Consider the following 15214-nt stretch of genomic DNA (forward strand, 5'->3'; position numbering starts at 1 on the left):
CAGGAGTTTGCAACCTGTGTTCCCAAAGCATCAGTTCCAAAAGTCAGCAAGAAAATCAAACCAAAGACAGTAAAACACAACATTTTTCTACTGTTTTATTGATAAATTATACTGAGAAAGACAAAAACATTTTAAAGTTAAAACACATACAATATACAATCAATGATAGAAGATTTGTAAGTACAGGTGTTCCATCAAAGGCAAACATTTCAAAATAATAGAATACAATCTTTCTTTTTTTCTTTATTATTATTATTGATTTTAAGACAAAGTTTCTTTCTTTTTTATTATTATTATTTTTTTTGTTTTTAAAACAGGGTTTCTTAGTGTAACAATCCTGGGAGTCTTGGAAATCACTTTGTAGACCAGGCTGACCTTGAACTCAGAAACCCACCTGCCTTTGCCTCCCAAGTGCTGGGATTAAAGGCATGAATGCATCACCACCTCCTGGCTTAGGATACATTCTTTCATGCAGTTGAGATCATCAATGTGAATTTGCTGCATCTTCACAAACATTGTCCTACTTTCATTAAAATGCAGATTATAATTGGTGGTGGAATTTTAAAATATGAACACATTATAATGCTTAAATTTATATTTGTGATGAGAGTATCAGGTATAGACAGAAAGAAGGGCTATGAGTCAGTTTTAAGAACTCAATAGATGCATCTGCTATTAAAGTTGAAGAGGACTTTAGAGATTCTGAGCTCAACTTTACTATTTCATAGATAAATGAACATAATTCAGGGAGGCTGACAAAATTATCCGTGATTTGGTATCTCCAGCAGAGCACAGACTTATTTCAGTCTTCTTTCTAATAAGGGATATTTCTCTTAAGACTTACAGCTTGATATGTAGGTGAAATAGAAATAATTACACCTTAGTGTCTAATGCATGCATGTATGTATGTGTGTATGTATGTAATATAAAAGTATATGAACCTGGATCCTACCATCATCTCCCCAGAGGCCAGCAGTCTTCCTAGCAACAGCACTGCTTCTTGCAGCCACACTTCTGTTGGCAGCAGCCACACTTCTGCTGGCAGCAGCCCTTCCCACAGCCACAGCCACAGCCACAGGAGCGGCAGCAGGTGCGGCGGTAGCAGCAGACCACAGGGGTGCAGCAGCCACAGCAGCGACCACAGCAGCCAACCCGGTAGCACCTGCAGATGGTGCAGCTGTTGCAGCCACCACAGCCACCACAGCCACCACAGCCGCCACAGCTGCCACAGCTGCCACAGCCTCCACAGCCTCCACAGCCGCCACAGCTGCCACAGCTGCCACAGCCTCCACAGCTGCCACAGCCTCCACAGCTGCCACAGCTGCCACAACCACAGCAACCCATGGTGTCAGTAGAGAGGACTCAGGTGCAGTGAGGAGAGAGACTCAGGAGAGGAGAGGGAGATGTGATGCCTTCTCCTGCTGGGGGCGGGGTTTATATACCTCTTTGGGCAAGCATAACCCAAGCATGTGACTTCTATTGTTTTTCTCAGCTTCCTCGAGCAATTCTTCAGCACTCATGGCTTACTTCCTTCTTAGGGAATTTAACCTCACAGACAGCTTATTTTTAGCCATAAATGTTTTTGTTTAGAAAACATTTACAGTTGGGCACTGGAAGAGTTTGTTTACATACTATTGTCTGCCCAACCAATGAGAGTCCCACTCTGAAGTTATTATTTGAACCTAGCGCGACTGGAATAGAGAGACCACCCATTCCCATGTTTCTAGCTTGTCATCACTGATTTCTGCAGAGATGATGTCAAGAAACTCTTCTCGAGGACCTGCCAACCAGAGGTCACAAAGCATTTCCAGAATCTACATGCAACTGACTGGCCTGTGCAGTAGCTGGGTTTGATCCCAGCAGAGCAAAGAATAAAGAGGCAAGGGCCTTTGTTTGTTTAAGAGATGTAAAGAAAGACATCTTCAAGGTTAGCCGGAAGCAGACCTCCTTCAGAATGCCACCATCACCTAGAGCTGCTGCTTGCTGCACTGTCTGCCACGTGACATCTAATTGTACAAATGAGACACATATCTAGCCCATGGTCCTGTGCCGCCTGACCGTGTAAGCTGGTCTTCCCCTTTGGTGTAGTGCCTTTCTATGAAATTATAAATGGGGCAGAGAAAATAGTAAGAAAACAAACAAGAACGAGGTACAGGTAAATCTCCCCTGTAAGGTTAGCCCCACCCCTGCAGAAACCTGTACTACAGCTTCAGCACCCCTGCAAGTAGGTCATTTTAAGGCCCAGTGCTAAGCCCTGTCTTAGAGACATTTGTCCCCAGGGCTATGACAGAAGCCTCTACATGCTATGACTCTTTAATAATCAAAGGCACTCTCCGTGCATCCAGGACCACCCTCAACTCTAGATGAGGGAGCCCTTGCCGTGGGTATTGACTGAGCTTCAGAATCTCACTTATCACAGTCCAACAGACAGTAAATCTACTTAGAAAGAAAAACTGTGAAGGCAAGGGTGGAGAGAAGGTCACTGAATGAGACTATTTCTGTACAATCAGAAGTACTTGGGTTTGGATCCCAGCACACACATCTCAGTCAGGTATGGCTGAGAGTGTGCATACACGGGGGCCAGAGACAGGCGACGAACTGGGACTTACTAGCTACCACCCCACCTCCAGGTTCAGTGAGAAACTTTACAACGCTACAAGTTGTAAAGTGTAGTATTGGAACAGCAGTGATACTCTTGATGTCCTCCTCTGGCCTCTGTATCCTGACAGGTACACGCACTTTCTCGTGTATATGCACTGACCACACATACCACACACACATGCATACTCAAACACACATACACACATACAAATACATAAGAATATGACGGAATCTCTGCCTCCAAGGATCAAGGCTCAGCCTTGTCTGTTTTCCATGCAGCTCCCAAAACTGAGGGCCAGATGGTGCTTTTTGCTCCATAGTCTCAAACCAGAGATGCTTCTCTCTAATAGCACAACATTTGTGACCAACTATCTCTGGGTGGGGAAGGCTGTGACAGAGATCTTTAGGAGCAAGAAGGACAAAACAGACTGTAGTGTTGTTCTGAAAGCAGGAGTAATAAACGCTTATCTCCGGGAAGCAGTGGCCAGCGTGCTTTTGCCTTCTGGTGCCGAGATCCCCTTTGTACATCTGACTGCCTTAGTGTTTATGTGGAGACCAGAGCTGCCTCATATTAGAGCTGAACAGTGCTTTAACATTAAACAATTTGCATTTTGCTTAGATTTGTTCACATTTAACTCTAATATGACTTTAGAAAATACGTCATTGATTCTTTACTTTACAGTAAACAGACACTAAAATTGTGAATTTTTTGCCTTTATAACATTTGTGGTTGGGCAGTGGTGATGCACACCTTCAATCTCAAAACTTGAAGGCAGTGGTCGGTGTGAGTTCAAGGGCAGCCTGGTCTACAGAGTGAGTTCCAGTACAGCCAGGGCTACACAAAGAACCCTGTCTCAAAAAACCAAACCAAACAAAGAATCATTTTTAAAATATATGTGTATTTTTAAAGAGTGAGTAAGAATCATGGAATCACTAAGCAATTTTATTTAGACACTAGTGTTCCGGAGTTGGGGACACAGCTGGGTGGGTAAAGTATTTGTCACATGACACAAGGACCTGAGTTGAGATCCCCAACACTCACATAAAAAAACTTCATGTGTAATCCCAGACCTGGGTAGGCAGAGACCACGGGCTGACTGAGCAGGCGAGCTAGCCTCAACAGTGAGCAACATGAGAGACCCTGAGTCAAATATTAATGGGAGGAAGATATTCTAGCCTTCACACATGCCCACATGGGCAGGTGAGCCTGCACACATATGTACACACACAGACCATACATACATGTATACCAAAAATTAAGTGCCCATTAATAATAATTTGAATAATTTTATAAAACTTTGCATATAATATGTAAGACTTTTTCGAGAAACCTAACTTTTTCTACTCATTTCTTCTCTTTTTCTTCTTAAAGAGGGGTCTCATTATGCACACAGGTCATCCACAAACTCCTGAGCTCAAGCAATTCTCTTTTCTCTGTTCTTTGAATAGCGGGAAATATAGATGCACACCTCCACACCAAGCTTAAAGATGATGCACACTTTGTGACAATACCTTCCTTTGTCCTCTTGATGAAAATACATGAAAATTATATAGAGTTTAAATATCAATTCAATTTTATTTTAATCTGTTAAGTCATTATCAACACACTACAAATAAATCTTTAAATCTCAATTTTATAGATAATTAATAATTGTGCTGTGATGGCAGTAAGGAAAACATTATATATAATATCTGCTAATTATGTACTTTATTTACGCAGGGTTTCACACTGCAGTCAAGGATGGCCTGGAACCTCCTATCTGCATGCCTCACCATCCTGAGAACCGGGATTTCAGGAACGCCCCACCACACCCAACTAAAAGTGTATAAAACTGTTATCCTAATTTCTCAGCCCCATATCCTAAGTCATTACTCATCACCTAGACAAAATACAATAGTATTAAATTCAGTTGCCTTTGTTATTTTGCCAAAACCTAGAGCAGATTTGTATATTGCTTTCTTTCTTTCTTTTCTCTTTTGTTTGCATTTTGTTTTGTTTTGATTTTTTGAGACTCTGTATAGCCCTGGCTGTCCTGAAACTACTTCCTGTAGACCAGGCTGGCCTCAAACTCACAGAGATCCACTTGCCTATGCCTCTAAAGTGCTGAAATTAAAGAGGTATGCCAACATCTCCTGGCTGCATATTGCTTTCATCTGTTGCTTTGAAAGTATGTTTGATAAGGCCAAAGGATAGAGTGCCTTTTATTGAAGTCTGTTAGCAAGATACATCACTCTAAAATACTTGACACCAATCTGTAGGTTTTCAATTTACTGATACTCTGGTTCTTCACATGATCAGACTGTGCCTGTGTGCACACAAATGTACCAAGCATTTGGGATGAGGGATAGAATGGCCTCAAGGACTCAGAGAGCAGGCCATGCTCAGGACACATGATGGTAATAGAATTGAAGAATAGGGAGCAGAAAGGAACTCCGGGGAAAAATGAAACCTGTCAGAAAGATAACTAAAAACCACTCTCAAGAAGCTTGTGTGTATCCCAGGCTTAAGCATGGGAAGAGGACACCCCAACACTCCATGGAACAAATGAGTTGTTCTTCCCATAAGTGCCATGAGCAACCACACTTAACAGTGTATATTTTAGGAGGGCAACCCCAAGATGCCCTTGCTCTTCTCTAAGGCATGGGAGGTGTGGTCAGGATAGGCCCAGCTCAAATCTCACCTTCTTAGAACTTTCCCTTGTCTTAGTAAAAGATGCCTGGATATTGCTCTTCCCTGAGAAATCCCAGGCAAAAACAGACTAAGAGAGAAGAGAATGCATTCTTTAAAATGTAATATCTAGGCCAATTTTCTTCTTGTTCCTAGGATGCTATAGATAGAATATCATTTGGGGATGTGTTATTGAATTTGACGCAGAGAGGACTGTCATAATGTATTTAAAAACTACAGCGTGGAGCACACAAGGCTCTCCGAACATTCTGCTTACGTGAAATCCACATCTCCTTGTCTATGGACACTGCTTAGAGAAAACAAACGCTGCTCCTTTTAATTTAAACTATCTTTTCTCTCATATCTCTGAAGCTCCACTCCGTGTAAAGGGGTCACATGGTGGCAAGCCAGGTCTTAACCAGGATTATTGACGTCAACCAGGAAACCTTCTGTTGACTCACTCTATGTCATTGTGTCTATTTGTTTGCATTGCCCTATTGTGTTCAGTGTCAAACTTTGTCTATCTTTTTGTTGTTGTTATCGTTGAGATAGGGTTTTACTGTGTGTAGCTTTGGCTGGCTTGAACCTAACTCTATGGACCAGGCTGGCTTCAAACTCACAGAGATCCATCTGCCTCTGCTTCTCTATGCTCTCAGATTACGGGTGTGTGCCACCAGTGCTCGGCTAAGCCTTGTCTGATATCCTTCCTGGAGTTTGCAACCTCTGTTCCCAAAACATCAGTTCCAACAGTCAGCAAGAAAATCAAACTAAAGACAGTGAAACAATATTTTTCCATTATTTTATTGATAAATTATATCAGGGAAGACAGGAACATTTTAAAGTTAAAACACATACAATATACAATCAATGTTAGAAGATATGTAAGTACAGGTATTCCATCAAAGGCAAACATTTCAAAATAATACAATACATTCTTTATTATTATTATTATTTTGGTTTTTAAGACAGGGTTTCTTTGTGTATCCCTCCTGGCTGTCCTGGAAATCACTTTGTAGACCAGGCTGACCTTGAACTCAGAAACCCACCTGCCTTTGCCTCCCAAGTGCTGGGATTAAAGGCATGCATGCATCACCACTTCCCGGCTTAGAATGCATTCTTTCATTCAGTTGAGATCATCAATGTGAATTTGCTGCATCTTCACAAACATTGTCCTTCCCTCAATACAATGCAGATTATAATTTTTGGTAGAGTTTTAAAATATGAACACATTATAATTCTCCCAGATTTCAAGCTATATATGTGATGGAAGTATCAGGTATAGACAGAAAACAAATCTTCAAAGGGTAAAAGTGGGAGGGCTATGAGTTCAGTTTTAAGAACTCAATAGATGCATCTGTTATTAAAGTTGAAGAGGACTTTAGAGATTCTGAGCTCAACTTTATTATTTTATAGATAAATGAACATAAATCAGGGTGGCTGACAAAATTATTCGTGAAATGGTGTCTCCAGCAGAGCACAGACTTATTTCAGACTTTGTTCTAATAAGGTTTATTTCTATGAAGACTCACAACTTGATATGTAGGTGAAATGGAAATGATTACACCTTACTGTCTAATGCATGCATGTATGTATGTATGTGTGTATGTATGTAATATAAAAGTATATGAACCTGGATCCTACCATTAGCTCCCCAGAGGCCAGCAATCTTCCTAGCAACAGCACTGCTTCTTGCAGCCACACTTCTGTTGGCAGCAGCCACACTTCTGCTGGCAGCAGCCCTTCCCACAGCCACAGCCACAGCCACAGGAGCGGCAGCAGGTGCGGCGGTAGCAGCAGACCACAGGGGTGCAGCAGCCACAGCAGCGACCACAGCAGCCACAGCAGCCACCACAGCAGCCACAGCAGCCAACCCGGTAGCACCTGCAGATGGTGCAGCTGTTGCAGCCGCCACAGCCACCACAGCCTCCACAGCCTCCACAGCCGCCACAGCCTCCACAGCTGCCACAGCCTCCACAGCTTCCACAGCTGCCACAGCCGCCACAGCCTCCACAGCTGCCACAGCCGCCACAGCCTCCACAGCTGCCACAGCCTCCACAGCTGCCACAGCCTCCACAGCCGCCACAGCCTCCACAGCCACAACAACCCATGGTGTCAGTAGAGAGGACTCAGGTGCAGTGAGGAGAGAAACTCAGGAGAGGAGAGGGAGATGTGATGCCTTCTCCTGCTGGAGGCGGGGTTTATATACCTCTTTGGGCAAGCATAACCCAAGCATGTGACTTCTATTGTTTTTCTCAGCTTCCTCGAGCAATTCTTCAGCACTCATGGCTTACTTCCTTCTTAGGGACTTTTAACCTCACAAACAGATTATTTTTAGCCATAAATGTTTTTGTTTAGAAAACATTTACAGTTGGGCACTGGAAGAGTTTGTTTACATACTATTGTCTGCCCAACCAATGAGAGTCCCACTCTGAAGTTATTATTTGAACCTAGCGCGACTGGAATAGAGAGACCACCCATTCCCATGTTCTTAGCATTTCATCACTGATTTCTACAGATGATGTCAAGAAACTCTTTTCGGGGAATGCCAACCAGAGGCTACAGAACATTTCCAGAATCTGCATGCAACTGATTGGCCTGTGCAGTAGCTGTGTGTGATCCCAACAGAGCAAAGAATAAAGAGGCAAGGGCCTTTGTTTGTTTAAGAGATGTAAAGAAAGACATCTTCAAGGTTAGCCGGAAGCAGACCTCCTTCAGAATGCCACCATCACCTAGAGCTGCTGCTTGCTGCACTGTTTGCCACGTGACATCTAATTGTACAAATGAGACACATATCTAGCCCATGGTCCTGTGCCGCCTGACCGTGTAAGCCGGTCTTCCCCTTTGGTGTAGTGTCTTTCTATGAAATTATAAATGGGGCAGAGAAAATAGTAAGAAAATAAAATAGTATTAGAAGACCTTTGAATACAACCAAGAATGAGGTATAGGTAAATCTTCCCTGTAACGTTAGCCCCACCCCTGCATAAACCTGTACTACAGCTTCAGCACCCCTGCAAGTAGGTCATTTTAAGGCCCAGTGCTAAGCCCTGTCTTAGAGACATTTGTCCCCAGGGCTATGACAGAAGCCTCTACATGCTATGACTCTTCAATAATCAAAGGCACTCTTCATGCATCCAGGACCACCCTCAACTCTAGATGAGGGTGCCCTTGCCGTGGGTATTGACTGAGCTTCAGAATCTCACTTATCACAGTCCAACAGACAGTAAATCTACTTAGAAAGAAAAACTGTGAAGGCAAGGGTGGAGGGATGGTTGGTGAATGACACCACTTCTTTACAATCAGAAGGACCTGGGTTTGGATCCCAGCACACACATAACCAGTCAGGTATGGCTGAGAGTGTGCATACATGGGGGCCAGAGACAGGAGGTTAACTGGGGCTTACTAGCTACCAGCCAACCTCCAGGTTCAGTGAGAGACCCTGCTCGAAGATGTAACGTGGAGTGTTAGAACAGCATCAATACACTTGATGTCCTCCTCTGTACTCTGTATCCTGCACCTTCTCGTGTATATGCACTGACCACTCATACCACACACACATGCACACTCAAAGCGCACATACACTACAAATAAAACACATACCTACATGAATGCTTCTGTGTCTCCAAAGACCAAGGCTCAGCCTTGTCTGTTTGCCATGCAGCTCACACAGCTTATGTCGGGGCGATGCCTCTGCTCCATAGCCTCAAAACAGAGATGTCTCTCTCTTAAAAGCACATTGTTTGTGACCAAGTCTTTCTGGTGGGGATGGCTGTGACAGAGATCTTTAAAGGCAAGGAGGACAAAATAGACTGTCATGTCATTCTGAAAGCAGGAGTAGTAAATGCTCATCTCTGGGAGCAGTGGTCAGAGTGCATTTGCCTTCTGGTGCTAAGATCCCCTTTGTAGTTCCTGCTGCCCCAGTGTTGATGTGAAGACCAGAGCTGCTCATATCAGAGCTATGCAGTACTTTGAACATTAAACAATTTGCATTTTGCTTAGATTTATTCTCATTTAAGCCTAATAAGACTTTTGAAAATATGTCATTGATACTTTACTTAGTAGTAAATGGACTTGTGAATATTATTGCCTATATAACATTTGTGGACAGGAAGTGGTGACGTACACCTTTAATCTGATCACCTGAGAGGGAGAGGTAGGGGAGTCTTTCTGAGTTCCAGTATAGCCAAGGCTATGCAGAGAAACCGTATCTCAAAAAACCAAACCAAACACAGAAGCATTTTTAAAATATATGTGCATTTTTAAAGAATGAATAAGTAATATGTGCTCACTAAATAATTTTATTTAGAGACTGAGCATTCAGGGATTGGAGACACAGCTGAATGGGTAAAGTGCTTCTCACACAACACAAGGACCTGAATTGGGATCCCCAGTGCTCACATAAAAACAACATGTGGCTGTTCCTGCCTGTAAACTCAGACCTGCATAGGCAGATACCAGAGTCTGGCTGAGCAGGCAAGCTAACCTCAACAGTGAGCAACATGAGAGACTCTGTGTCAAATATCAATGGGAGGAAGATATTCTAGCCTTCACACATGCCCACATGGGCAGGTGAGCCTGCAAACATATGTATACACACAGACCATACATACATGTATACCAAAAAATGAGATGCTCATTAACAATAATTTGAATCTTTTTTTAACCTTTGTACAAAATAATGAAAACTTTTTGAAAAACTAAACTTTTTCTATTTGTTCCTTTTCTTTTTCTTTTTAAAGAGGGGTCTCATTATGCGCTCAGGTCAAACACGAACTCCTGAACTCAAGCAATTCTCTTTTCTCAGTTCTTTGAATATCTGGGAATATAGATGCACACCTCCATACACTGGTGCAGGAGAATTGTCTGTATTCTGTCAATCATGTTTTGAGTAAATGCTGATTGGCCAGGCAGGAAGTATAGGTGAATCAACCAGACAGGAAGTAGAGGCAGGGCAATGAGAACAGGAGAATTCTGGGAAGAATAAAGCCCATTCCTCCCAGTCCTGCCCTGACCATAGAAGAAGCAAGATGTGGCCTGCCCTGCTGAGAAAGGTACGGAGTAATGTGGCTAACATAGATAAGAATAATGGGTTAATATAAGTGATAAGAGCTAATAAGAAGCCTGAGCCAATGGGTTTATAACCTATGGAGACCTCTGTATGATTTTCTTTGGGGTGCGCTTCCTGTGGGAACTGGGCAGGACAGAAATTCCAACAAGCAAGCCCCTTCTGTTACACAATGGTGCCCATGTGGACAACAGCATCCACATAAAGCATGACAGAGCTTGGGACGTAATTCTGGGCAGAAAAGAATAGAGTAAAGCATGGCTACTTGGTAGTAGCTATTTCTCGGGTCTTCCCTGCTTGCTAGAGACAAGCAAGCTCTCTCATTTAAGAGAGGCTTCCTAACTCAGCATTAGGACTCTTTTAAGAAGTCCTGCCATGAAACATTTAAACGGTGTTGATGAAAAGCTGAACACATGCTTTTTGGTTTTCAGTGATAACAGGAAAAAATCTGCACCTTTTAAAATGTTGGCTTTCTGGCCCATCCTGCCAAAGCTAACTCTGATTCTGTCAGACAAGCGGTCTAACTATGGAGCATATGAGTGTGGTTTGTGAGGACACTGCTGCAGGTTGCTTGCTAACAGGCACCTTGGAACCCCATAGAGTTGTGGCAATAAACATGGCTAAAGCCAGTACCTCTGCTATGAGTCTGGAACTTCATAAAGCTAAGGATTGGGCAAAGCCACTGCTTTAATTCTACCCATATTGCTTGGTAAATTAAAGACTCGTGTAGTCAGAAAAAGAGAGATATACAGTAAAGAGAGATTCAAAATAAATCCTCTAAATGGTTTACTGTGTGTTAAAAATATATCCTTCCTTGGGAGAGAAAAGTAAAAGGTTAAAAGCCTTAAAATAAAAAAGAAAGAAAAAGAATAGTTGGGTGTGGTGGTGCACACTTTAATCTTAATGCCTGGGAGGCAGAGATAGACAGACCTCTGTGAGTTCAAAGTGTGGTAGCACATGCCTTTAATCCCAAAGCTTTGAAGGCAGGGGCAGACAGACCTCTGTGAATTCAAGGTGTGGTAGTGGACACTTTTAATCCCAGCACTTGAGAGGCAGAGACAGGAAGATTTCTGTGAGTTCAAGGACAGCCTGTTCTACAGAGTGAGGTCCAGGACAAAGATACACAGAAACCCTGTCTCAAAAACCCAAAAAGTAAAAATAAAAGAAATAGAGGTTAAAATAAAGCCACGTAAAGATGGAAAACACACAGAGAGTCTGGATGTTGTATGCTATTGTGCTCTCTTTGAATTGTTTGAATGCTGAGGAAGGAGCAACAGCTGCTAAAATATATTTGCCTATAAATGCTGCTGAATTAATCCAAGATAGGTATTTTGAAAGTACCTTGACTTAATGTGTTTCACAAAATAGAAACAGAAGAGTCATTGTCAAACTCTTTTTCTGAAGCTACAGTTACCTGATACCAAAACCAGGAAAGAGAATTACAGACCAATCTCACTCATGACCATCGGCGCAAAAATTCTCAATAAAATTCTGGCAAACCAAACCCAAGAACACATAAAAAAAAGTTATCCATTATGGTCAAGTATGCTTCATCCCAGAGATATATATTTCAACATATGGAAATATATCAATGTAATCCATCATATAAATAAACTGAAAGGAAAAAACATATGATCATTTCATTAGATGCTGAAAAAGCATTTGACAAAATTCAACACCCCTTTATGATAAAAGTCTTGGAGAGATTAGGGATACAAGGTTCATACCTAAATATAATAAAAGCAATATACAGCAAGCCGACAGCTAACATCAAATTAAATTGAGTGAAACTTAAAGCCATTCCACTAAAATCAGGAACAAGACAAGGCCTCTTCAATATAATGTTTGACGTTCTAGCAATAGAAATAAGACAACATAAGGAGATCAAGAGGATTCGAATTTGAAAGGAAGAAGTCAAATTGGGATAACTCTAACCAAGAAAGTTATTTGACAAAATCTTTAAATCTTTGAAGAAAGACATTGAAGAGGATACCAAAAAATGGAAGGATCTCCCATGCTTGGTAAGATCAATATAGTAAAAGTGGCAATTCTACCAAAAGCAATCTATAGATTTAATTCAATCCCCATCAAAATCTCAACAAAATTCTTCACAGACCTGGAAAAGACAATAATCAACTTTATATGGAAAAACAAAAAACCCAGGATAGCCAAAACAGTCTTATACAATAAAAGTACTTCCAGAGGCATTACCATCCCTAACTTCAAACTCTATTACAGAGCCACAGTAATGAAAACAGCTTGGTATTGGCATAAAAACAGAGATGATGGAGGAAGGTCATTGGTTAAATAAAAAGAAACTGCTTGGCCCTCATTGGTTAGAAGATAGGTGGGAGGAGTAAACAGAACAGAACGCTGGGAGGAAGAGGAAGTGAGCTCAGACTCCACAGCTCTCCTCTTGGGAGTGGACGCCTCAAAGAGACACCATGCTCCCAGCTCCCAGGCAGACGCACGTGATGAAGCTCCGACCCAGGATGGACATAGGCTAGAATCTTCCCGGTAAGCGCACCTAGGGGCGCAACACTGATGATTAGAAATGGGCTAAATTAATATGTGAGAATTAGCCTAGAAGAGGCTAGATAGAAATGGGCCAAGCAGTGATTAAATGAATACAGTTTGTGTGTTGTTATTTCGGGCATAAGCTAGCCAGGCAGCCGGGGTGCTGGGGACGCAGCCCCGCCGCCCCTTATTACTACACAGAGACGTTGACCAATGGAATCAAATTGAAGACCCAGATATTAACCCACAATCCTATGAACACCTGATTTTCAACAAAGGAGCTAAAATTATACAATGGAAGAAAGAAAGCACCTTTAACAAATGGTGCTGAGTCCAGTGGCTGCCTTGCACAAGTGACTCCTGGGCCCAGTTCTGGGGCAAAGATGCCTGCCCTTCACATTGAGGACCTTCCGGAAAAGGAAAAGCTGAAGATGGAGGTTGAGCAACTTCGCAAAGAAGTGAAGTTGCAGAGACAACAGGTGTCTAAATGCTCTGAAGAAATAAAGAACTATATTGAAGAACATTCTGGAGAGGATCCTCTCATGAAGGGAATCCCAGAAGACAAGAATCCCTTCAAAGAAAAGGGCAGCTGTGTCATTTCCTAACTCTGGGGAAACTCTATTCTCACTCGCGGCAAGTTGTTCCTTTATTTGTTTTAATTTTCCCCGAAATAAAACCAAAGTGTATGTTAAAGAAGATAAAAAATGTAATTGAGAAGAAAACTGCTGCAGGACTCTCCAGGAAGTTTATGTGCGACTGTGGTGTGTGCCTGCTTCTGACTCCTGCTCAGGATACTCCCGTCTTCGGAGGGCAGTGGTGGGATGAAGGCATGACCCTACCCTTTCAGTGAGCTGCTTGCTGCCTCCAATAAAGTTTGTCTTGGGGAAAAAAAACAACAAATGGTGCTGACCTAATTGGATGTCAACCTGTAGAAGAATAAAAATAGATACATATCTATCACCATGCACAAAACTTAAGTCCAAAAGGATTAAAGAACTCAATATAAATCTTACCGCACTGAACCTGATAGAAGAGAAGGTTTTGGACTACTGCCTGGGAAGTAGTCTGCAACACATGGGTACAGGAGATCACTTCCTATGTATAATTCCAATAGCATAGACAATAAGAACAACAATGAACAAATGGGACCTCCTGAAACTGAGAAGCTTCTGTAAAGCAAAGGATACTGTCATTAAGACAAAAGGCAACCTAGTGAATGGGAGAACATCTTTACCAACCCCACATCAGACAAAGGCCTGATCTCCAAAATATATAAAGAACTCAAGAAATGAGACATTAAAATTCTAAATAAACCAATTAAAAAATGGGATGCTGAACTGAAAAGAGAATTCTCAACAGAAGAAGTTCAAATGGCCAAAAGATACTTAAGGTCATGTTCAACTTCCTTAGCAATCAGGGAAATGCAAATGAAAACAACTTTGACATACCATCTTATACCTGTCAGAATGGTTAAAATCAAAAACACCAATGATAACCTATGCTGGAGAGGATGTGGAGGAAGGGGAACACTCATCCATTGTTGGTGGGAATGCAAACTTGTACAACCACTTTGGGAATCAGTGTGGTGGTTTATCAGGAAACTGGGAGTCAACCTACCTCAGGATTCAGCAATTCCACTCTTGGGAATATACCCAAGAGATGTCCAATCATACTACAAAAGCATTTGTTCAACTATGTAAATAGCAGCACTATTTGTAATAGCAGAACCAGAGAAACAAGTGCCCCTCAATGGAAGAATGGATAAAGAAGGTGTGGTACATGTACACATTAGAATTCTTCTCAGTGGTAAAAAAACAATGACATCTTGAATTTTGCACGCAAATGGATGGAAATAGAAAACACTATCCTGAGTGGGATAACCCAGACCCAAAAATATGAATATGGTATGTACTCACTCATTAGTGGATTCTAGCCATAAACAAAGGACACTAAGCCTATAGTTTGTGATCTTAGAGAAGCTAAATAATAAGGTGAACCCATAGAAAAACATATATTTATTCTGCTGGAAATTGGAAGTAGACAAGATTGCCAGGCATAAGTTGGGAGTGTTGGGGTGGGGATAGGTTGGGGGGAAGGGGAGAGGGGGAGAGATAAAGGAGAGGGGGGTTTGGAGAGAGCTCTGGGGAGTGGAATAGTTGAGATGGACGAAGGGTGGATATGGGAGCAGGGAAGAAGATATCTTAATTAAGGGAGCCATTTTAGGGTTGGCAAGAGACTTGGCTCTAGAGGGGTTTCCAGGTGTCCAAGGGTATGTCCCCAGCTAGATCCTTCGGCAGCAGAGGAGAGGGTACCTGAACTGGCCTTGTCCCATAGCCACACGGATGAATATCTTGAATATCACCATA

The 15214-nt window shown here is 42.1% G+C and overlaps 1 protein-coding gene across 1 annotated transcript; it reads left to right on the forward strand.

Annotated features, from left to right (window-relative positions):
* Positions 1-13188: 13188 nt before the first annotated feature.
* Positions 13189-13735, forward strand: LOC121447476 (guanine nucleotide-binding protein G(I)/G(S)/G(O) subunit gamma-11-like). Its single transcript, XM_041650750.1, has one exon. It carries the CDS (start codon positions 13232-13234, stop codon positions 13451-13453), a length of 222 nt encoding a protein of 73 aa, XP_041506684.1. The 5' UTR covers positions 13189-13231; the 3' UTR covers positions 13454-13735.
* Positions 13736-15214: the final 1479 nt, after the last annotated feature.

Source organism: Microtus oregoni, unplaced genomic scaffold (assembly GCF_018167655.1).
Source record: "Microtus oregoni isolate MIOR12 unplaced genomic scaffold, Mior012 000004F_ref0000308, whole genome shotgun sequence".
Lineage (NCBI taxonomy): Eukaryota > Metazoa > Chordata > Mammalia > Rodentia > Cricetidae > Microtus > Microtus oregoni.